General features: G+C 37.3%; 1 protein-coding gene across 3 annotated transcripts in view; it reads left to right on the top strand.

Moving 5' to 3' along the window:
* Positions 1-22,863, top strand: part of LRBA (LPS responsive beige-like anchor protein) — a 401,889-nt gene that overhangs the window by 278,929 nt on the left and 100,097 nt on the right. For all 3 annotated transcript variants that reach the window (XM_065688455.1, XM_065688463.1, XM_065688444.1), the window contains exons 45-46: positions 13,162-13,302; positions 14,479-14,598. In XM_065688455.1, the coding sequence (XP_065544527.1) occupies positions 13,162-13,302; positions 14,479-14,598 (261 nt within the window). The remainder of the gene's footprint in view (positions 1-13,161; positions 13,303-14,478; positions 14,599-22,863) is intronic.

The following is a 22,863-nucleotide window of genomic DNA, read 5'->3' as shown; positions in this document are numbered from 1 at the left end:
CAGTCCCTAATGAAGAGTCCCTCCCCAGCATCCCTATAGGCCCCCTTCAGATACTGGAAGGCTGCTATGAGGTCTCCATGCAGCCTTCTCTTCTGCAGGCTGAACAGCCCCAGCTTTCTCAGCCTGTCTTCATATGGGAGGTGCTCCAGTCCCCTGATCATCTTCATTGCCCTCCGCTGCACTTGCTCCAACAGCTCCATGTCCTTTTTCATTGAGGACACCAGAAGTGTACACAATACTCCAAGTGAGGTCTCACGAGAGCAGAGGAGAGGGGCAGGATCACCTCCTTCGACCTGCTGGTCATGCTCCTTTTGATGCAGCCCAGGATACGGTTGGCTTTCTGGGCTGCGAGCGCACACTGCTGGCTCATGTTCATTTTCTCATCAACCAACATCCCCAAGTCCTTCTCTGCAGGGCCGCTCTGAATCTCTTCTCTGCCCAACCTGTAGCTGTGCCTGGGATTGCTCCGACCCAGGTGTAGGAGCTTGCACTTGGCATGGCTAAACTTCATAAGGTTGGCATCAGCCCACCTTACAAGCTTGTCAAGGTCCCTCTGGATGGCATCCCTTCCCTCCAGCTTATCAACCGAACCACACAGCTTGGTGCCATCGGCAAACTTGCTGAGGGTGCACTCAATCCCTCTGTCCATGTCACCAACAAAGATGCTGAACAAGACTGGTCCCAACACCGATCCCTGAGGGACACCACTCGTTACTGGTCTCCAGCTGGAATTTGAGCCATTGACCACAACTCTTTGCATGTGGCCATCCAGCCAGTTCTTTATCCACCAAGTGGTCCATCTATCAAATTGATGTCTCTCCAATTTAGAGACAAGGATGACCTATGGGACAGTGTTAATGCTTTGCACAAGTCCAGGCAGATGACATCAACTGCTCTTCCCCTCTCTGTCAGTTCCGTAGCCCCATCATAGAAGGCCACCAAATTGGCCAGGCAGGATTTCGCCTTAGTGAAGCCATGCTGGCTGTTACCAAGCACCTTGTTGTTTTTCATGTGACTTAAAGTGCCTTCCAGGAGAATCTGCTCCAAGATTTTGTCAAGCACAGAGGTGAGACTGACTGGTCTGTAGTTCCCTGGGTCATCCATTTTCCCCTTCTTGAAAATGGGGGTTATATTTCCCTTTTTCCAGTTGTTGGGAACTTCACCTGACTGCCATGATTTTTCAAATATGATGGCCAGTGGCTTAGCAACTTCATTTGCCAGCTCCTTCAGGACCCGTGGATGGATTTCATCAGGTCCCATGGACTTGTGTACGTTCAGGTTCTTAAGATGGTCTTGAAGCAAATCCTCTCACACAGCTTGCCTGAGATCTTCATTCTCACAGTCGAGTGAGAACTGACAATAGTGCACGCAGTGGTTATGGCCTATTTTGATAGGCAATTACATGTGGAATTTAGGCACTGAAACCTTAGATGCTTGACACTGCTGGGCTCAGCATGTGCCCTGGTTGCCTTGTCACTGCTATTTCAAGCAGTAAATTTGTCATCTGTACTTGTGATGAAAGATACCACTTAATTAAAAAGCATTCCAAAGCCAAACAGACTAAACTGTCAGGGCAGTTCATGTGAATCCCTGCTTTATTTCCTGACAGTACAGGAAATCACAGAATCCCAGAATCCCAAGGGTTGGAAGGGACCTCAAAAGATCATCTAGTCCAACCCCCCTGCAAGAGCAGGGTAACCTACAGTACATCACACAGGAACTTGTCCAGGCGGGCCTTGAATATCTCCAGTGTAGGAGACTCCACAACCCCCCTGGGCAACCTGTTCCAGTGCTCTGTCACTCTTACAGTAAAGAAGTTCTTCCTGATGTTAACGTGGAACTTCCTATGTTCCAGTTTACACCCATTGCCCCTTGTCCTATCACTGGATATCACTGAAAAAAGCCTAGCTCCATCATCCTGACACCTACCCTTCACATATTTGTAAACATTGATGAGGTCACCCCTCAGTCTCCTCTTCTCCAAGCTAAAGAGACCCAGCTCCCTCAGCCTCTCCTCATAAGGGAGATGTTCCACTCCCTTAATCATCTTTGTGGCTCTGCGCTGGACTCCTTCAAGCAATTCCCTGTCCTTCTTGAACAGAGGGGCCCAGAACTGGACGCAATATTCCAGATGTGGCCTCACCAAGGCTGAGTAGAGGGGGAGGAGAACCTCTCTTGACCTACTAACCACTCCCTTTCTAATGCACCCTAAGATGCCATTTGCCTTCTTGGCCACAAGAGCACATTGCTGGCTCATGGTCATCCTCCTATCCACCAGGACCCCCAGGTCCCTTTCCCCTTCACTACTTTCCAGATAAAAATAAAATATTTCAAACTTTGTATGAGAATCTCTGGCAGTTAAGAAAAGGCTCAGTATATTTTCTAGGATTTAGGATCGCCTCAAGAAACAGTGGTAGAGATAATCAAGCCCTATCTACAGTCTGCCTGAAGCAGTGGTATCTGAAGGGGAGACACATTTTTCATTATTCCTTTGTTTGTCCGTTAGGGATTTTGATGCTTTTAGTATAAAGTATATTTATCAGATTCTCTCCATTATCATATAATAAGTCTTGGAGGAGTGGGAAAACTCCATCCTCTCTAAAATTGTGTGCAGAATAGGGAACAGTTCTGAGAAATTATTACAGAAAGTGGTTTATCACCTTGTTGTAGATCTACATTTTATCTCCATACCTGATTGTGCAAAGGGATCCACAGATCTGGACATTTGACATAGTTTTTTTAAGGGAAGGAGGCAGTCAAACAGGCAGCAGTACTTCAGCAGTATCTTGATTTTTACAGATGCATGTGTTTGTAAAATTTAGTAAACCGTAAAAGGGCAAAATCCATCTGAGAGAACAAAGACCCTTTCTTCCTAATCTGTCCTCTTTGAATATAAAGAGAGAGCTAAAAGGGGTGGTGGTGGTAATTTTTATTGGGGTCCTTATTTGTGATATGAGAACTCAAAAGTGAAGTTCCTCTTTGAAGAAAGCTGTGCAGGAGTATAAAGTTGTCTTATTCAAATCCCAGGACAGTGCTGTGATTTTAGGACTGTTATGGGTTTGCTTTGCTTGGACCAGAAAATCTATTGTGGAATTAGGAATAGTATCAATTAATTATAGGTTAGAAGGGATCTCAAGGATCATCTAGTCCAACCTTCTTGGCAAAGTATGACCTAGACTAGATGTCCCAACACTGTGTCAAGCCAAATCTTAAAAGTGTCCAATGCTAGGGAATCCATCACTTCCCTGGGGAGATTATTCCTATGGCTGATTGTTCTCATTGTGAAAAATGTTCCTCTTGTGTCCAACTGGAATATCCCCAGGAATAACCTGTGCTCAGTGCCCCTCACCTCAGCACTAAGGTGCTGAGTAGTCTGTTATACTCCCATGAAAAGTTTTGATTTAATCATGTAAGTTTTTTTCCATTTCTGTACAGGGAGAAAGTGATGTTGTGAGTCTCTCAAACGCCAGTAACCCTCAGGCAGATTCTGTCAGGGACTTTTGTGAGTGATAAAATTGGTCTGTTATCCTTTCTGAAAGCTGAGTCAATCTGTTCTATCATTGACTTTATCGCATTTGCCAAAAATAGGAAGAAAAGCTGCAAATGGTCCCATGGGTCTGCGACTCATCTGCTACAGTCATTTGCTTCTAGGTCCCAGGCTTGGTTGCAGCACCCTGGTCAGGTCCCTATCCGGACCCATGCCCCGTGCCCTCCAGCAGGTGGTTCAGGACCACGGAGAGGGGCATCCCTTCCAGATTCTAGCGGTTCTGTTAAAATGCAGCAAGTGAGCCACAGGAAACCGTGGGGCACGTGTCTGGTCATAAAATGCACTAGCATTCAAAATAAAGTAATTTCACACATGCCTTGGGCCAGAGATACTTTAAATGTACGTTTTCTGTCTTCCTAATGTAAAGTGAATGTTACTCTCTTGATACACTGTTTCTTCCTTTTTACATTCATACGTTTGAACTCCAGCAGATTATGAGCTGCTACAGCACACGTCTGTGTAATTCAGATTTCTAAACAAGCATCATGGTGTCTAAGTTGAAAATTGTACTCATACTGCAAGTGAGGATGTGATTTATCTCACCCAACTGGAGCTGTCTAAAACTGAGTTGATCAAACTGCTAGGAGCAGGAAGCCTGTTGGGGTCAAAGGACAGTCCAGTTATAAAAATAGTACTCAGAGAAAATGAGAACATGGTAAAATGATAATAATAATGATAGTCATTGTTTAATGAGGAGTTTAAGGAGGCTCTCAGGCTGTGTGTGTATTTTGATGGACACATCAGATGATCTGTCCCAAACTCAAATCTCAATAAATGGAAGTGTGGATCCAATGAAGGAAATAGATAGAAAAAGGTCAGTAAAAGAAGATGGTGTGATCCTAAAAGCTTGAACTGAATAGTCTAATAAGATTAAGACAAAATAATTTACATATAATATCCAGCCAATCACTTGAAACTTCCTCAGTATGAGAAACATAAGGTTACTTTCCAGAGTGAGGTGGTCACTGGCATTCTGAAGGTCTTTGCTGTACTTTATACTAGCCACATATGTGGTAATCCAAAAAAGAAAATTGAAAGGGAGCTGGTAAAACTTTCTGACAATACTAATTTGTTGATGGTATTGAGAATGATGGCTGACTGATCAGGAGATCTTGTGAATCTTAGTGAAGCAATGCATGTGTGAATTGGTATACAGTGACGGGCACTTGGCTGGCTATTTATATTCAGGACAATATAATCTGATTGTAATAGTTCTATGAAACAGTACAGGTTACAGTAAAATCTCTTTGAACTTTCCCAAGTGCATCTTTCTAGCCGTCTGCTGCTGCTCTTTTGGTAGGGCTTGGTGTTTAAACATAACACATAATGTATATTTTGTGTGCCTTGGCTGTGTTTAATCTGCAGAAAATGCAAGTTTGTGCCAGCTTTTAGCTTGAGAACCTGTGATGTTAGTATAAGCCAAAAGAATTATGGTTTTAGTTCTTATTATCTTATATAGATCTGGTGCTAGGTGTAGTGGCTGCTGTTTTCTGTGACAGTGGCTGGCATGATGTGTTGGCAGAGGAGCATGTTCTGTGAAGGGAAGACAGGGAGAGAATGTTTTCATCTCCTGCTGTGATTCAAGTACATGGAACTTCTCAATAAATCCTGTTTCTCAAAATTCATAAAGGATTTTTTTTTTTTTTAATAAGTGGATGGTGATGCAGGGATTTCTTTCACTTGGCAGATTATGTCATAGATAGTATGTGGAAAAGGTTGCTTTTATCTGGCAGGGGTATTTTCTAAGTTAGGCAATTACAGTGCCATACCCTTCTTAGTGCCTGCAAGCAGCTTGATTTCTTCTCATGAGTCTCAGGGACATGCAGCTGGCTTTCTTCCTGACCCTTTGTAAGTGTAGAACACAACAGCATGCTTCAGTTTGGCTTCTCAGTAGTATTAGGGTGTAGTAATACCTCAAATACATGTGACTGATTCCACTGTGCTGAACTGTAGATTAAACCTTATGTAAAAGTGTATGTGTGCTTAATTAGTTTGCAAGTTTGCAGTTCAGCAGTATATTGTACTGGAATCTGCTGTAATAGCATTTAATACTACTGTTTGTAATATGAAGGCATGGAGATTTTTCCTCTAAATTCAAATCCTTCCAAGACTTCTGGTGACCTGAGGTGTATCACTGTCGCTAATGTATCGCTGATGTTGCTGAGCATTCTTGTTTTTTTTAATTTTTGACGCTTGAGATTAGTTTATAATCCATTTTTGAACTTTAGACTTTGGGAATCTTCCCTGTTTTTTAATCATTAAATCTTATTTATATTGACATGTTCAGACATTCTAGTTATTAGACCATCTTTAGATCAGTTTTTGTGACTGTTCTTGTCATCATCAAAGGAATGTGTGCACTCCTAAAAAAAAACCTTCATAATAAACCATGTGTAGAGATACTTTTAATTTGCATGCACACAACGATTGTTTGCTTTTATTCCAGCCCTTTATTGACTTGTCAGTTTGTCCAGAATAAAAAATTGAGTTCTGGAAAATATATTTACAACAAAATGTGATCTGGTAAATATCATTGCATGATTTCTGGTAAATAGGGTCTTTTTAAAGAAAGCTGGTAAGTCCTGACTGTTTAAAAAAGCGTGTTTACATAAAAAAGCTTCAGTGGGCTTAGTGTGTATAGAATATATGAAATTTATTTTAAAAAACACTGAGATCAGAGGATTATAGAATTTCATCCCATATACAGTGCATCAGGAAATGCCCAAGAATCCTATGCTTCATAAAAATGATGATCACAGTCACCTGGTTATACTTGTCACTTAGTTAAAGGACCTGCTGGGAAATATTTGTCTGCACTCTAAGTAAGTTGTGCACACAAGTATTAAATTAAGTGTATATCTTTGTTTCTTCAATCATGTAAATAAAATAAATAAATAAAAAATGTCTAAGCAAATAAATAATTTTCCTGTAAAAGTAACTACACATTTGTTGTAGTGGAGTGCTCTTGACTGGCTTTTGTTGTATTACGTGCACCAGCCCATATAGGTGAGAAGATGCTAAGTCATTTAAAATGAAGTCATAAGAGAGGAATCAGTCCTTAATCTCATCTAGCTCAATATCTTGCCTCTATGAACAGCCAGTAACAGGAGCCTAGTGAAAAAGAATAGAGGGCATATGAAGCATCATCCTTCCCTTAAGATAACCTCCCACATTTGGCAACCAGAAGTTTAACTACTTTGTGAACTTGGGAGATAATTCAGGCAGTCAGGTTTAGTGGCCACTGATGGACTGGTGATCTAGTTGTCTTTTTTTGGCTTGAGAACCTGTGATTTTTTTGTTTTATTATTTTTATATTTTTTTAAACCTATTTATATTTGTTCTGTATTCCTCCCTGGAGCAATGAAAGTATTATATGAGAATTAACCTAATTATATGAGAAGGTGTAAGTTTCTTCGCTTTGTAACTAGGGTAATTATGGCTTTGTTTATTTGTTCTCTGTTGACCATATGAAGTCTTGCTTGCTTGCAACTCTTCTTTATATTTGAAAATTGTTTTAGCTCTAGGTCGGCATAAAAAGAACAGGGAAAACAGGGAGCATTCTTCAAAACTTGCTTTATGTTATTGTCCAATTTGTTTCCCTTCTCCCTACAAATTTGCAAGTGTCATAATTATTTGAAATACCTGTATTCAGAATAATGGATTAGAATTATAACTGTAATGAATTAGAATTATACAAGTATAATGACCTGCCAATTCTAAAGGGGAAGAAGCTTAGCTAGGTGGAACTACTGTTATCCAGAAGATGTCTACTCAACAAATTCACCAGAGATGTGAGTTGACTTTAGTGATTGAAACAGAAGGCAGCACAGCTATGTGAATTTTTCTGATTTGCTATCTTGATGTCAAAGTCGTTAAACTCACTAATATTCTTAGTTATTGCACAGCTTCAACATTACATATGCAAAAGATGTTTGACCATAGGATTCCTTATTTCACTAAGAAACCACATGAAATTCAAGTTTCTGCTTGTGTTGAAGTTCTCAAAAAATGAGTGTTATAAGTGACTAAAATATGCTTTACAGTTAATAATAAAACCCCCAATAAGTCAGTTTTGAATTGGAGCATAAACTGTTGTGTATCACCTAAATGCACACTGGGGAAGAATACAGAACTTCTGTCAAATTCTTTCCCTTTGGCTTTAGCCGGATTTTGACATCTGAATTCATAGTTCTGTCCCCCAGCCTAGTCTTTTACATAGGATTTGGGCATCTGCTTTGAAACCAGTTCTTTCGGGAATGAATTGGTAAGGATTGTTTTTCTCCTTGGTGGATTGTTTCCAGTATTTAAATCTTTCTCAGGGCAGCTCAGAGACTGGTTTAGTTGATCAATCAGGGCAGTTCAAACAGTTCAGCAGAAAATTGTTTGCTGTTTTATTTGGGACGTGGTTCTTCAATGAATTTGAGTCAGATATGGATGAAAGTAAAATGCTCTCTAAAGAAGATGGGGGAGTTGCAGGACCTGATTTTTAAGAAAGCAGTACTCAGTTGTTTGAGATGAAGAATGTCAAGTTTTAGCAGGGAATGCGAATAGAGGGTGATACGGCATTTTGTGGCTGCTCCCAAACACAAAAGTGACAGATGAAAAAGTAGTGTTCTACATTATATGAGTTTATTCCCAGATATTTCCCAGCTGACCTAAGCTAATGAAGTTTGGATATAATTAAACCCTTGCATCTTCTCTTCATATCCCTGTCTGGGAAAAAGAAGCTTTACTCAGATGATCAGGAAGTCCCACTGACATTATTACAAGTATTGGCTAGTTCTGGGAGTTAGTTGTGTGTTGGTAATACATAAAGTAACTAAAGAAGCAATACAACAATGAGAATACTAACACTGGAACACTGAACACATTTCAGATTATCTGTACAATAGAATACATCGATAAGTGGGCAGGCTGCAGAGAAATCTTAAGGGTGGAAGAGATACTTTAAAATGGAAGACCTGAAGAACTTAATTTCTTTTGTTTATTAAAAAGTCTAATTATAGTCTGTAAATATCTTCATGTACAAAAAATACTGGGTAAGTAGAGACTCTGTGATATGTCAGAGAGTAGTGTAATAAGATTCTTCAGTAACCCACCAGCAAATTTATAGCTGAACTGAAGTGCATATTTTTTAGAATGAGGATCAAATTATCAATAGAAAAAGCTTCCAAGAAAAGTAGGAGATTGTCCATGTACTCAAGAATCAGCTGCCTTTATAGAAGGCAGGTTGGCCAAATACAGCTCATGCTATAATCAAGTGTAAACAGTTGGGCTCAAAGTGATGTAATGGAAAGGCATTTAATGGCTTGTCATACAAACACAAAGCTAGATGAGATGACCTAATGGTCTCTCTGGTCCTTTAAGCCCAATGAATATATGAAAAATACCAGTAATGAAAACCAGATAGTCATCTTGAAAATAAAATGTATGAAAAACAAACATCATACTTGGCAAGGATGCTACAAGACATAATTCAGTGATACAAACAATTGTATTCACAGAAATCCAAATACCTGGTTGGATGTGGATAAGAAAACAGTATAAGATATCACACAGGAAGCTTTTTTTTTAATTTCTCCACCCCCTACTTTTCTCCTCTTTAAAACTCTCTCCTCCTTTACCCCCTCCTTGATGAAGACATTCTGAAATACAAATTTCAAAGAATTACATTTTCATTAATTTTTAAATCTGTTTGCACTGATCAGCATAAGCTTAGTTTCTGGAACTGCCTACTTTTCAGAACTCACAGGCACTTGTGTAGATCTCCTTAACAGGGAAGACAAAACGATTGTATCTCAACTGTTATCTGCAGTAGTTTGCTGCCATAGTATCTAGTCTTTCATGGAGTTTGAATATCAATGAGTTAAAAACTCTTGCCAGTTTTACAATGGATAGGAGACAGTAAAAGTGGCACTTTATTTTAATAGCAGAAGCCTGTGTAAGAACAGTTAGAAAAGGCCTTCTGGGTAAAGAAAAGGGTATGTCTGCTTATCTGGAGTAACACTAAGAAATAAAGACAAATCAGATAGGAATAAAAAGCAAGTCTTTTTCTTCTTAAATGTGTAGCTATACATAAATGCATCATAATTCTTTTTGTATAAGACTTCAGACTGCTTTTGTTAGGTTATTAGCAATTTTAAAAAATGTCTTGTGTTCTTGAACATAAGTAAGTGACAGAGAGAGGTTCTGCCTTTTGTAGAGGCAGGATTCTGCCTTTTATAGAGGAGCAGTGAGCATTCTGCTTTCTTCTGTTGACTGCAAAAGGGCCTCTTCTGAAAATGCAGGCAAGAAGGGCCACTGTTCCAAAGTCTGGCACAGGGTAAGATTAAGAACCAACAAATATAACTGTACACCATAGCATATGGACATATTTAACAGCAGCAGATAGTAAGAGTCAGTGTGTTTTCTCAGTTATTTTTCAACAAACCATTTTTCTTTGTTGTGTCTTAAAGAAAGCAAGGAAGCGTGGTCCAAGGACTGAGATTTACTATATTCAGTTCTTAGTCAAAATGTGAGGTTTATTTATTTTGAGGTATTCCTAAATTTGATAGCACTTGGAAAATTAATATCGAATGAGTTTGGATTTTTTAGGAATAGCCTGTAACTTTCGTATTTGTAGCACAATATTGTTAGAACAATGACTTTGGGTTAAAAAACAGCTGATCATGCTGCTGGAGAAGAAAAAAACCAAAACTTCCTTACTTCAGTTCTTCCTCCACTTTGGACCCTTTCTGGAATGAGCTCTCACTTGGAAACCATATGCATAATTCTTTTTTCAGTATAGTTTGACAACTTAGCAGCCATAAGTAAATTCTTTTTTCATCTTGTCTCTTGTAATCTCATCCATTGTTTTTGCATATTGAATTTTTCTGTTGCTACTTCTCTTCTTTTTTTCCCCCATCTAAATATTTTTTTTTTTTTTTATTGCTGAACTAATATCTAAAAGGGTACTTAAAATAAAATGTATTCTGGAATTTGTGGATATGCAACCTTTTTAGTTTGTTCCTCCTTAGTGATCTGTAGCCATAGAGAAACCATGTTGAGTATTGTGAATTTGTGGTCTCACAGCTACATCTAGCATAGCTTAGTTTACTCTTTTTCCCTTGGCACTTACGCACAGGGGAGGGAATGCAGTATGCAATCATGATACCCTGTTAATTTTGAAATATAAAATAATGACAAAATTTCAATTAATTTGTTTACTAAATTAAAAGTCAGATGGTGTTTTAATATTCCTTGTATGTGCTTTATTCTGTAGCTCAACCTTACGTAAGTGTTCACAGTGCAATGTAACACACTAGAATCACCTCATCCTTAGAAGCAGTTGTCAGAAAAATATGGGCCTGCCTGGTAGAATGTATTAGCCCAATACATTGTCTCCATTTTATTATGAAGCTGCTGGGGAAGCTGTGATATACAGCACTGTCATTACAGATCTATTGTTAGAAGGGTTCTGCAGTCTTCTGTGTGCTGCCATTAATTTATAGCAGTAAACAACATGTAGCCCTCCAACTGCAGCAAAGCAGAATCTTTTAATGAGGTGGATGTTATTACCACAATAAATCAGTGCATTCGTGTAATGTATAATTCAATGTGTGTATTCCCACTGTAACTTCTCTGAGTAAGCTGATAGTGTATCATTGTCAGTGCACAGCTCCATGGTTCTTTTTTTTTCCCTAAGCTTTCTTTCATTTGGGGACTTTTATTATTTGCTTGCAAATAAATGTGACATGTCTTGATAGTTGTCCTGTTGCAGGCTTCAGAAACCAACTGTAACAATAACAGCCAAAATCAATACTGTGGATTCTGGCTATATGGATCTCTGCATGATACCATTATTTGTTTTTTTTATTATTTTTCTGAAAAGAGAATGAAATCAATTCTAATTGGGTTTAGCTTTATATTCAAGGAATGTAATTCTATAACTATTGATTTGGGCTATACTCATTTGGAGAGTAATAAAAATATGGGCAGATAAAGAGAATACATAAAATGTAACAGAACCATGCAGCACAATGCTGTTTCTATTTTTAATTTATATAATTTGTCTACCAATAACCTTCTTTCTTCTTTTTTTCCCTCAAGCAAAGCTGAATCTGTAGGGAAAATCAGTACAGATGGAGATACCAAAATGGTTCTTGGAACAAAGAGACTTGGAGTTAGTTTCATTCTTCCCTGGAATAAATTTGCTAAATCAGATAAAAATCCTTTTACACAGGAACCACGTCTCTTAAAAGGTTATATTCCAAATTAGTGAACTGCAAAAATAGTAATTAAGGTGTTTTCTTTATCCTATGCAATGTGAAAGCCTCTCTTAGGTAAAGAATGTAAGATTAGATCTTAGGTCATGCATACATCTAATCTATCCTAGAAGAGAATATACTTTGAAGCTTATATGCCAAATTTCACGTGAGCTGCAAAGAAGCAGCTATCTGAATAATAATAATCTGATTAGCAGACATAGTTTTGCACTTGACCTATGCTTCAATTAATGACTAGGTTACTAATACTTTTGTTCAAGGACTTTGAAAGTTTTTCCTTACCTTGTAGGGCATTATTTAAGTATATTCATTCTTGCAGAACAGAAAGAAGAAAACATTTTTGCATGCTTATTCTTCAGTTGTACTTGAATTTGTGCATTGACTGTACATAATTTATATTAATAACATACAGTATGGTCAGTATGTATGCAGAATGGTATTGCATATATGTTTTGCAAGTATATGCAAAGATATTTTAAACCTCTTACAGCATTTTGTATGTTGAATGGCTAAATTCACTTTTAGGTTTCTTAGTGATTTATGTGATGCATATTCATTTTTCCAAACCCTTTATGTAAAAATCTGCTGAAGAAGTACACAGCTTTAGAGAACAATATATGATATTTCTTACATTTGAAGAAATTCCTGGGTGTTTATGTCCTAGGTATGTGCTGAGCAAAGAATAACAATATTGGTGAAAGTGGGATAGACTTTTTTAGTCCTATGTACTTTGTTTCTTTTATATCAATGCTTTCATGTAGAAATTCTGCTATTTTATTTGTCTATTTCAAAGTTTCAAGTTTTATCCATTAAGTAAAACTTGTCTTGGGATGATAAGTAGAAAACATAGAAACAAGAACAGTAATACAGAAATCCCATGTGCACTGTTAATATTCTTCCACCCTACTGGTCACTAATTTTTTTCCCCAAAAATATCCAAAGATGTTTCTTATTGTTGCTTACCATTTGCTTAATAGTATATTCAACCTGCACACATATTCACAGGCACACAAGTTAACCACTCTTTGCCCAAGACATTCCACTGTAAAGTGTTTTTTAGTCTTTGACTTGAACCAGCAATAAATAGAAATGAAGTCTATATGAATGCAGAAGACACTTTTCCCATCGCAGTGTGTGTGCTTGTGCATGGAATCCTGGTTTGAAATGCACAGATCTCTTTGGGTGTTTATAGAATCCAACACCTGCTTATGCAAAACACCAAAACCCCTCTTCTGCATGCATGCTGATAATTTTGGTTACCAAAAAGAGCAAGGGGAGTATGATGTGATAATAGGTCATCTTATCTTTCTATACTTAACCTATATAATTTTTTTTTTACAAACCTTGTAGCCTATTGGAGCTTTGAACCCAAAGAGAGCAGCGTTCTTTGCTGAGAGATATGACTCATGGGAAGATGAACAGGTTCCAAAATTTCACTATGGTACACATTATTCAACTGCAAGTTTTGCACTCACGTGGTTATTAAGAATTGTAAGTATATCTTTTGAAAATGCTTTTCCTTTAAATGATGCTGAAAGCAACAAATAGCTAGAAATGAATAAACTAAAACTCAGTGGCACAGGAAAATACTAAAATTTTCTTGTGATCAGTAGTGTAGGGTAAATGTATTCCAAAGTTTGAGCAGAAGATTTTAATTTTTATGGTACAGCCTTTTCAAGTCAGTAAAAATTGCTTTTTAGTATACATTCTTGCACAACTTTAAACATGGTTAACTTTCTTTCTTTCTTTCTTGATATTTTCTGAGTGGACCATATGTTGAACATTAGTGGTTCGTAGTGAATGTATTTAATTTTCACCTTCTAATGAGTGTGAGTTGGTTTCTGATGATCATGAAATTCTGTGGTGTAAATAGTTGGGGTTTTTTTTAGATCTGCTGATATTTGTATGGAAGTAACTTTTGAGATGGTACATATTGATAATATATTGGTTAAACAACACTCTTTTCTTTAAAATTGAAAGGCAATTTATCTCCTAGAAAGTAATTTCTTTGGGACAGCGTTAGCAGCACATCATTAATTAAAGCTTGTTAGAATGTACAAACATACATAAATCGTCAAAGTAATTTATAGTGCTTAGCTAATTTCAAGCAATTATCCACTAATATGTGCTTAAGTGTTCTTTAACTAAGAGGAGGCTTTTAAATCTTTCAAACATTTTTCTTTTCTAAATCATAAATTACATATTTAAGGAATAGCTATCATAATTCTATCTGTATTGAATGTGTTCAGTCAGTCATCTCTAGTAATAGATTACCTTGAACAAAATAAAACACGTGTTATTTTAGTTACATGGTAGTTTAAAAAGTATATAAGGTAAAAATATTGAGCTTTTTCATGTTTTTGAGAGCAGTGTAACAACTGACTGTAGCTTCTCCTCCAGCCTGTAAAGATCTTCTTTTATTTCTATTTGCTTTCCTTTATCTGAATATATATGCATGGAAGAGGAATGAAAAACATGTATTGAATAAGTTGCAGTTTGTATTTCTCGTTCTTGGATAATATAATTAACTCTTTGTAGTTAATGGTGTGTCTGCCAGAATAGCATCGTTAATAACCAAATCCCAAAAGAAAAATAAATCCCTTTGCCCACTGAAATTCCCAAAGAAATTAATTGCTGGTTTTAATTAATCTTTTTATATATACTTAGGAACCCTTTACAACACTTTTCCTAAATCTGCAAGGTGGGAAGTTTGATCATGCAGACAGAACTTTCTCATCTGTTTCAAGAGCATGGCGCAATAGTCAGCGTGACACTTCTGATATCAAGGTAAAAACTTTCCGGAAAGGTGTTATCGTATTTTACACTGCATTTGCCTTTATTGTGGCTGTGATCCTAGGACTACAGGTTATGAAAAAGTGAAGAAGATCTGGAGCTATTCTACCACTTGGGAAAAGATGCAAGGGAGATGACACATGGGTTTACTTCTGTTAGAATATTTCAGTAAATTATTTTGTAAAACTTTATCAAACATTTTTAGCCGTGTTGTGGTTTAGGTAGGTAGGCATTGAAGGAAGGAATGAGATAAGCAAATAGTTTGGGATCTGAGGAATATTTTGAACTGTAGAAGAGAACGAGGAGACAAGGATGTTGGCAGTGGTGGGAAAGCTGTATTGACCTCGAATCTAAGATCAAAGAGTAATAGTAGAATTGTATTTTAAATGGAAGGAAGGATGGAAAAGTGTGAAGAAAATCAGAGGCTAACTCAAGAATATGATGCAACTAGCAAGAGACATAAGTAATAATTCTATGACTATATACATAGGAGAAAATTAAGGAAAAATTGATCTGCACGTTAAATGGAATGAGGAAATTGTCAACCGATAGTGCTGAAAAAGTAATGTCTTTCTAGCATCCTTGAGTCCCCACCAAACCATCAGTGGCAACCAGTGACTACTGAAATTAATACCACTTATAAAAGTACAAAATGTCTATAGCAAATTGGGAAAGAACAGATCAGAAAATACAATGATTTTTTTGAATTTGCTGGTCATTATGAACTTCATTCTTTCGTACCTACAAGACTGGCAGACAACATTTCAGAGTGCCTTTTTCTTTTGTTTTTTTTTTTTTTTCTTTTTTTTTTTTTGAGAAAGGAAGGAGAAGAAAGGTAGCAGTGGTGGGCAAATTAAGTATTTATGAGATGAGTTTAACTGCAATTTGCAGAAAAATACTTGTGCAAATAATTAGACTATGTTTGAGTGCCAAGAGGATAACAAGGAGACATGCAAATGAAACACGTATTTATCAAGAAGAGATTATGTCAAAGCAGTCACAGCTTCTGATGGAAAAGGTAACAGACTTAGAGAAGCAGCAGACAATTATCTTAGTTTCTGAAATTGTCTCATGAGAAAGGTGGGAAAACTTGGTCTAAAAGAATCCACTGTATCTGGAGAATAGTTACCAGTGGTTCATTATTAAAATTCAAAGATGTATTGAGTGCAATTCCTGATAATAACAGGTTAAGCCTCAATTTCCATTGATCTTGGATTGGAAGGTACTGGAAATGTAATGGAATTGGAAGCATTTCTTGCAGAAGGGAAAAATTATTAGACAAAAGTGTTAGATAAATTTTATTAGGGAAAATGAAACTGTAATTTTCATGTAGATTCTCATATGGTTAGGTAAAAATATAACACAGGTAACAATCTGCTGTGCAGAAAAAAACCCCAATACAAATCAAAAAACAGCAGTAGGGTGGTAGTTCATCACCAGTATGAATTAACAGTATTGTAATGTAACAAAAGGTGAGTAATGTTTTGCAGAAGATATATCAACAGGACACAGTATGACTTTCAAAATACATGAAATACATCTTCAGCTTTGCCCAGCTTTGATAAGGCCTTAGCTGGAGTATTATGTTTAGTGGGAGAAAATCCACACTGAAACAATGATAGCAATGCAAGGTCTTGAAATTAAAATGCAATGAAAGCTAGAATATGTGTACCTGTTTTTCTTCTAAAGAAGAGGAGATTGAGGAGAAACCTAGGACTCTCCTACTACTTAGGGCTGCTGCAAGAAAGGAAAGAAAAATCCGTACTGCCCATGCTGGATAGAATAAGAATTAATGGATTTAAATATCAGGGAGATTTGGATTAGATGTGAAAGTCATCTTTCTAACAGAACAAACTGAATCACTGAATGCTCCCCCTTGGGGGAGTGTGTGTGTATGGATGTCAGAAATGTTCAGATATCTCTTGGAAATTATGTATGTGCAAGATGGTTCTACCTTTAGAGGCATCCCTACTGTTATGGGTGGCCTCTTGAAGTTGCTTGCAGCTTTCTGAGTCTGTGAATTGCCATGAACTACATTATACTGCTATGAAGAATCTGAATGAGTGTTAAGATTGACTAGAAGAGTCTGTTCATGCAGCTGGATGAGCAGCCAGGAAGGGGGTGAGGTAGGATTTCCTAGGACATGTTGAAAGAATTGGAAGAAAAAGTTGAAAAGGCACAGAACCATCCTTGTTGGAAATACCTGTATCCCCACTATTTCACTGCATCTGTGAAAACCAAGTTTCCTGATATTTGGTGTTCTGGTCTATCTTGCAACTGTTTGTGAAATGCATGGCTAAAGTGTCCCATATGCCTCTATAGGTTTTCTACATTGGGAATTTCAGTGTGTTAGCTTACTAGTGCTCGAATGTGTTTAGTTGATGCATGCATCAGAGAGCCTAAGTAAAGTAGAATATTATGTATTCCTGTAGTTAATGGTAATATCATACTGTATGCATGCTTTTAAATGGAATTATTTACTAATTAGAAAAATTGAAATAGGTGTTGCTGCCATGATGAAATTAGTCACAGATGTCTTGAGTGGTACTTTTCGTGTTACTGTTTTCATGTGTCAAGAACACGTGCAATTGAAGCAGTAACTTCCACAGGAGACAATCCATGGCTAGCCACAATGTTTTTTTACCCATCTTGCATGATGTGTGTACATGTGCGTGCATGTCTGTATTTGGGAAGGAAGGAGAAGGAAGACAGGGAAGGAGTTAAATTAATACAGATCTCGCTGGTTTTGATCCCTTGCGGGGGAAATGAAGTTCCAGTGTTTATTCTTAATTTAGAGTTCCTTTCCCACCAAGTTTACAGCCAATAAATATTATGAAACATGACACCCATAAGTTTTAGACTTATTTCCTGTAATCTTTGAGTGTTATTCGCTGTAATCATTTTGTGATAGTTCTCTCTAATGGTCTGTCCAGAAAGGACAGAGTGCATTATCATTTGCTATTACCTCAGCATAAAATATTGTAGTCAAGAAAATGCCATTTTCTGAATCAAGTTGAGTTCTGATAATTTCCTTACAATTCTGGAGTGGAAAGCTGCTTTCTGCATCACTAAAGTCAAAGAGATGATGTCTATGAAATTAAAGGAAAGAGAGCCTGGAGTACTTAACATTTCCAGATTGTACATTAATAAAGAAATGGTGTATAGAAAAGCTATCTAGTTTGTACCCACTTCTTTTTCAATAGATGGAAAAAACAGAATGTATATTTTAACCATCTTATATGGAAACGTACTAGAAGAACTCAATGCTGGAAAATCAGTCCATTGTGGTTTAAGCCCAGCCTGTCAATTCAGCCATGCAGCCCTCGCTCACTCCCCTCCCTTCCTCTCCCCACTCCCAGAGGGATGGGGAGGAGAATCAAGAATGTGACTACCACGGACTGAGATAAGAACAGTCCAGTAACTAAGGAATAACACAAATCACTACTGCTACCACCAGTGATAATAATGATAAGGGAAATAACAAGGGAAGAGAATACAACTGCTCAGCACCCCCGACCAATACCTAGCCCGACCCGAGCAGTGATCTAGCCCTTCTGGGTGACTGCTCCCAGTTTACATCCTGGGCATGACGTGCTGTGGTATGGAATACCTCTTTGGCTAGTTTGGGTCAGGTGTCCTGTCTCTGCTTCCTCCCGGCTTCCCTTCCTCTCTGGCAGAGCATGAGACTCACAAAGTCCTTGATCAGACTAAACATTACTGAGCAACAACTAGAAACGTCAGTGTTACCAGCGCTGTTCCCAGGCTGAAAGTCAAAACCACAGCACTGTACCAGCTACTAAGAAGGAGAAAAATGACTGCTACTTCTGAACCCAGGACAAGTCTTTTTAAGGCCAGGTTGGATGGAGTCTTGGGTGGCAAGGTTTAGTGTGTGGTGTCCCTGCCCATGGCATGGGGGTTGGAACTAGATGATTTTAAGGTACTTTCCAACCCTAACTATTCTATGATTCTATGAGCCAGTAGTTAGTTAAGGATTTGAGATAGATTGAATTGGGAACATAAATGTAGTCAGCTACTGTGGCTGATTAAATAATGTTAAGGATTTTGACCATAAGCTCTCTGGATTCCTGTTGATACTTCTGCAACTGATGAAAACCTAACAGTTTAATGCATTGATTTATAGAAATGGAAAAGATTTGTGAGGCCACTTTTAAGACCTTGATAGTGGCAGGCCAAAGTGAATGGAGTTGTATCTTGATGCATGGGAAGTAGGAGGCAGAAAGGAAGAATGAAGGGCTTACTCCTATTCCAGCTAAAAAAAAAAAAAAAAAATAAAAGCAGATTTTTCAGAACCATTGGCCTGATCACAGGAAATTGGTTCTCTTTGCTTCTTGCTTGAAGAGAATGAAGTTAGTTATTGATGGTTACTGTCCTAAGATTATTATTAAACTTAGTTGGAGGCATCATATATTACAACAAGGACTAACATGAGCTAGCTGTGGAAGCAACTCTTTTTGGCTGGTATCACTTCAACAGAGAAAGCTAAAGCATATGTGTGGTCACAGCCAGTCTTTGTCAATATCCTGTGAAAGTCTTGAATCAATGATCAAAGCAGGAAACTAATGCTTCACTGTAGTATAACCTTTGGTTGAACTTTTCAAATTTTGATTTCAAGAGGTGATATGTTGCATAAAATTTAATTTCCTTATTGTTCCTATCCATTTCTTTAAGGAATGCAAATTGAAAATCCTTCGGAAGTTTGCTAGTTTCTCACTACTACTCTGACATTGTTATTTACTAATTAACTGTTGCCTTTCAATTATTAACTGTGTGTTTCTTAAGTTGAATCTTCTGCAATGAAGAATATTACATGTATTTCAATTCTGTGAGAGTACCACTTAATATCTTTAAAGTACTAGACAGGCATGACCATTAACTCATATAGTTACTTCTTGATTTACATTATTAGTGCAAACAACTCTGGTTAGTTTTGTTAATACTGTATAAAAAGCAAACATGGATAGCCTGGCACTGTTTAACAGAAAAATAGTTTGGGGCTTTGATTAAGTTCCAAAATACGGAAGTTAGGTCTGTCTGTTCTTTTGTGTTGCTGTTTTAATTTGATGAATGACTAGATTTACACATGCTTGTTCAGAAGCAGGTATTATTTCTGGTTTGGTAGCTAACCTATTGCGATAAATTTATTTATCATTATATTAACTGTTACCCAGGTGGCTCTTTGCGTGTGTTTTCTCTTTTCCAAGTGTAGTGCTCTGCAGATTTATTTATTTATTTAAATACTATATATACAGTTTTTCAATATTGTTTGAAATTTTCTTACCTTCTTAATGTCATCTGGAATTTTGTTACTGCACCTTCTATGCCAGGTCATTAATAAGATTATTGACTGGTATTAGGAACATGGTAGACCCCATTACCAAGTCTTCACAGTTTGACAGTGAGCTATTGATATCTGCTCTTGGAATATGGATTTCCAGCTTGGGTACTCCTACATTACTGTAACCTAATCTAATCTCCATTTCTCTATTTTGCTTGTAAGAGTGTAATGGGAGACTGAGACAGTCTCACGGGTCTTTCTCAAACATGAAGCAGCACCTTACCTATTTTTCTCTCACCATTGACTATTGCAGTTAACTGAAAAGAAAACTAGATTGGCTTAATGTGATTGATTTTTCACCATTTTTAACCAAGTTACAGTTATTAATATAGAGTTATTTACTGTTCTTCATGGCCTTTTCCTCTGCTGCTTTGTGCGTGTTCTTTTTTCATGTGCTTATGGGTTGGAGGGGGTTTTTTGGTGCGTTTGATTAGTTTTGTTCAAAAGGAGATGCTAGAAAACCACAAACTTACAGAAATCATTAGTAAAATCCAGATATGCTGTTCTAGATTGTTCTATCATAAAATGGGTACTGATTTCTTGTGATACAACACATACCAGGGACAGCTGTCGTGAGGCTGGTTATCATGGTATTGAATAGCTAAACTGATATCTCATACAGGTATGTTTGGCGAATTATGAACCCTTCTCTTGTCTTGAGGTTCTCCTAATATAACCTAACAGTTTAATTTTTAGGTACAGTAATGCTGTTTTGGCAAGTTAGCTATATTATAAAACTCATTAGCATCACATTATTTTGGACATTTTTTCTTTAAATCAAATTTCCTGTTTAAAGTTTCTTTGAATTGTAAAGGTATTAAACAATGTCTGTTATAATGTATAGATTGTCTTGGGTTTCTGGGTGTGTACTGGTATTATAAAGTGGGTATCAGAAGTCGATAAACACTGGTGAGATTGGAGGAGAATGGGTTTGGCCAAGATTCTTCAGGAGTGTCATGGGAAGGGCCTGCTTACTGTGCTTTAAACTTGTGGGAACTTAGTTATCTTTATAACCTGCTGTAAAATTTGGCGAAAATTGACCACGAAACTTTAGATGTTTTTGGAGGAAATGGAGTTTGCTGTAAATAGGCCAATGAGAACTTGTGAGCTGCAGCATTGCGTAAGACTGATTGAAAGATATTTTAAACAATATGTTTAAACCTTGGTACTAGAGGCAAGAAACTCTATAGTTCCAATCTGCTGGAACATTCAGAAACTGGAGGATGACAAATTTTATGACTTTCCTTAAAATATATATTAAAGAAAAGGTTGAACCTCTGCTAAATGGCAACTCATGCTTATTGAAACAGGCTGCCTAACATACGCGTGCTCAAGGCACCCTGTAACTTTATGAGCTTTTCTGCATTTGCTTTGAGTTGTTTTATACTTCTTCATCTAATAGATGGGAGTTTCAGAATTTGCAAAGAATGAAGTTGCTGCCAAACTGACAATATTACTTTTGTGTAGGAGAAATTGCATGTCATATTGCTAGCAAGGTCAAAGATGTCCAAGAGCAATGACCAGGAAAATTCAGAAGCTGGTACATAGTAATTCAGATTTTTAATATAAACTGTGTGTGTGTTGTAACAAAACTTTGAACATATTTATGATGCAGATCTTTGGTTTTCATGAAAGATTTGTTTTTCTGTAAAATTGTGCCAAGATCCATAACAGGAAAATAGTTCTCTGAGAAAAAATAATAATTCTAAATTCAGTCAGACCTGTATATGGTTATCTGTGGGAATTGCAGTTGTTAAAAGTATTGACATCTGGGTGTATGGATAAGAAAGTTCCATCCAATATCTGTGGTTACTTCTTTTATACCCAGCCATAATTCTGTTGAAAAGGAAACAAATACTTTTAATATTTGTTCCAAACTTTTTGTGTAACTGTTGAAATAATAAATGTCAAGTAAGTTATGGACAAATTTGCTGAAGTCCAAAGGAGAATGACCAGAGGTCTAGAAAATGAGACCAGTGATATAAAGTTGAAGATTTTAGGTTGTTTACTTTGGAGAAAAGAAAAACAAGGACAGAAACATAGAGTGCTTTGGCAGTGGCAGTTCTAATGCTTTTACCTTGCTGGGGATTTTGGCTGGTAGGCACAGTGCACTTCATTTTATGGAATCATAGAACAATCTTGGCTGAAGGGGCCTGGAAAAATCATCCAGTCCGAATTTTTTTCAGGGGGTCCTAGAATCTAGCACCTTTTCCAACCCCATCTTGAAAACCTCCAGTGCTGGGGACTGCCACATCCCTGGGGAGATTATTCCAGTCAACAGTAATTCTCAATGTAAATAATTTCTTCCTTGCATCGAGATGAATCTTCCTGTATACTTCTTGTTCCCGTGTGCTGCTGTGCCACCCTTGGTGCTGGCCTATGTGCTATCAGTCCTTAGCGCAGGAGGAGAATAGTGATTAGAAAGTGCTGTTGGGGATGGAGTTAAGGCTGCTCGTATACATTCATGTCTAAAAAGGGGCAACTGCTGCTTGTGTGCAGTCTGAATATGACAAGGAATGGGCTCCAGCTACAGCAAGAGCAGACTAGATGTTACGAAGACCTAGTGGTGTGAATGGATGAATACTAGTAATTCATAGGATTCCCGTCACAGAAAATTTTAAAGGAACAAGGCAGAGAAACATCTTTCAAGAATACCTGATTATAATTGTCTGTGATTGTAGAAGTGGACAAGGTGACCTTCCAAGATTTCTTCTAGACTTTCTTTCTGATTCAATATAGTAATTTTCACTCTGATTAAGTTAAAAAAATGGAGGAAAGGAAAATAATGTAGTTGTATATACAACTTTTCCCTTCTTTCTCTGTCAAGTTAACCATAATGTAGAAATAGGATCAATAAATGCTATTGCATACTTGTACGTATATCCTCAGTAAAAAGTAAAATA

This window comes from Lathamus discolor, chromosome 1 (genome assembly GCF_037157495.1).
Source record: "Lathamus discolor isolate bLatDis1 chromosome 1, bLatDis1.hap1, whole genome shotgun sequence".
NCBI lineage: Eukaryota > Metazoa > Chordata > Aves > Psittaciformes > Psittacidae > Lathamus > Lathamus discolor.
This window is presented reverse-complemented; position numbering and strand designations above follow the sequence as displayed.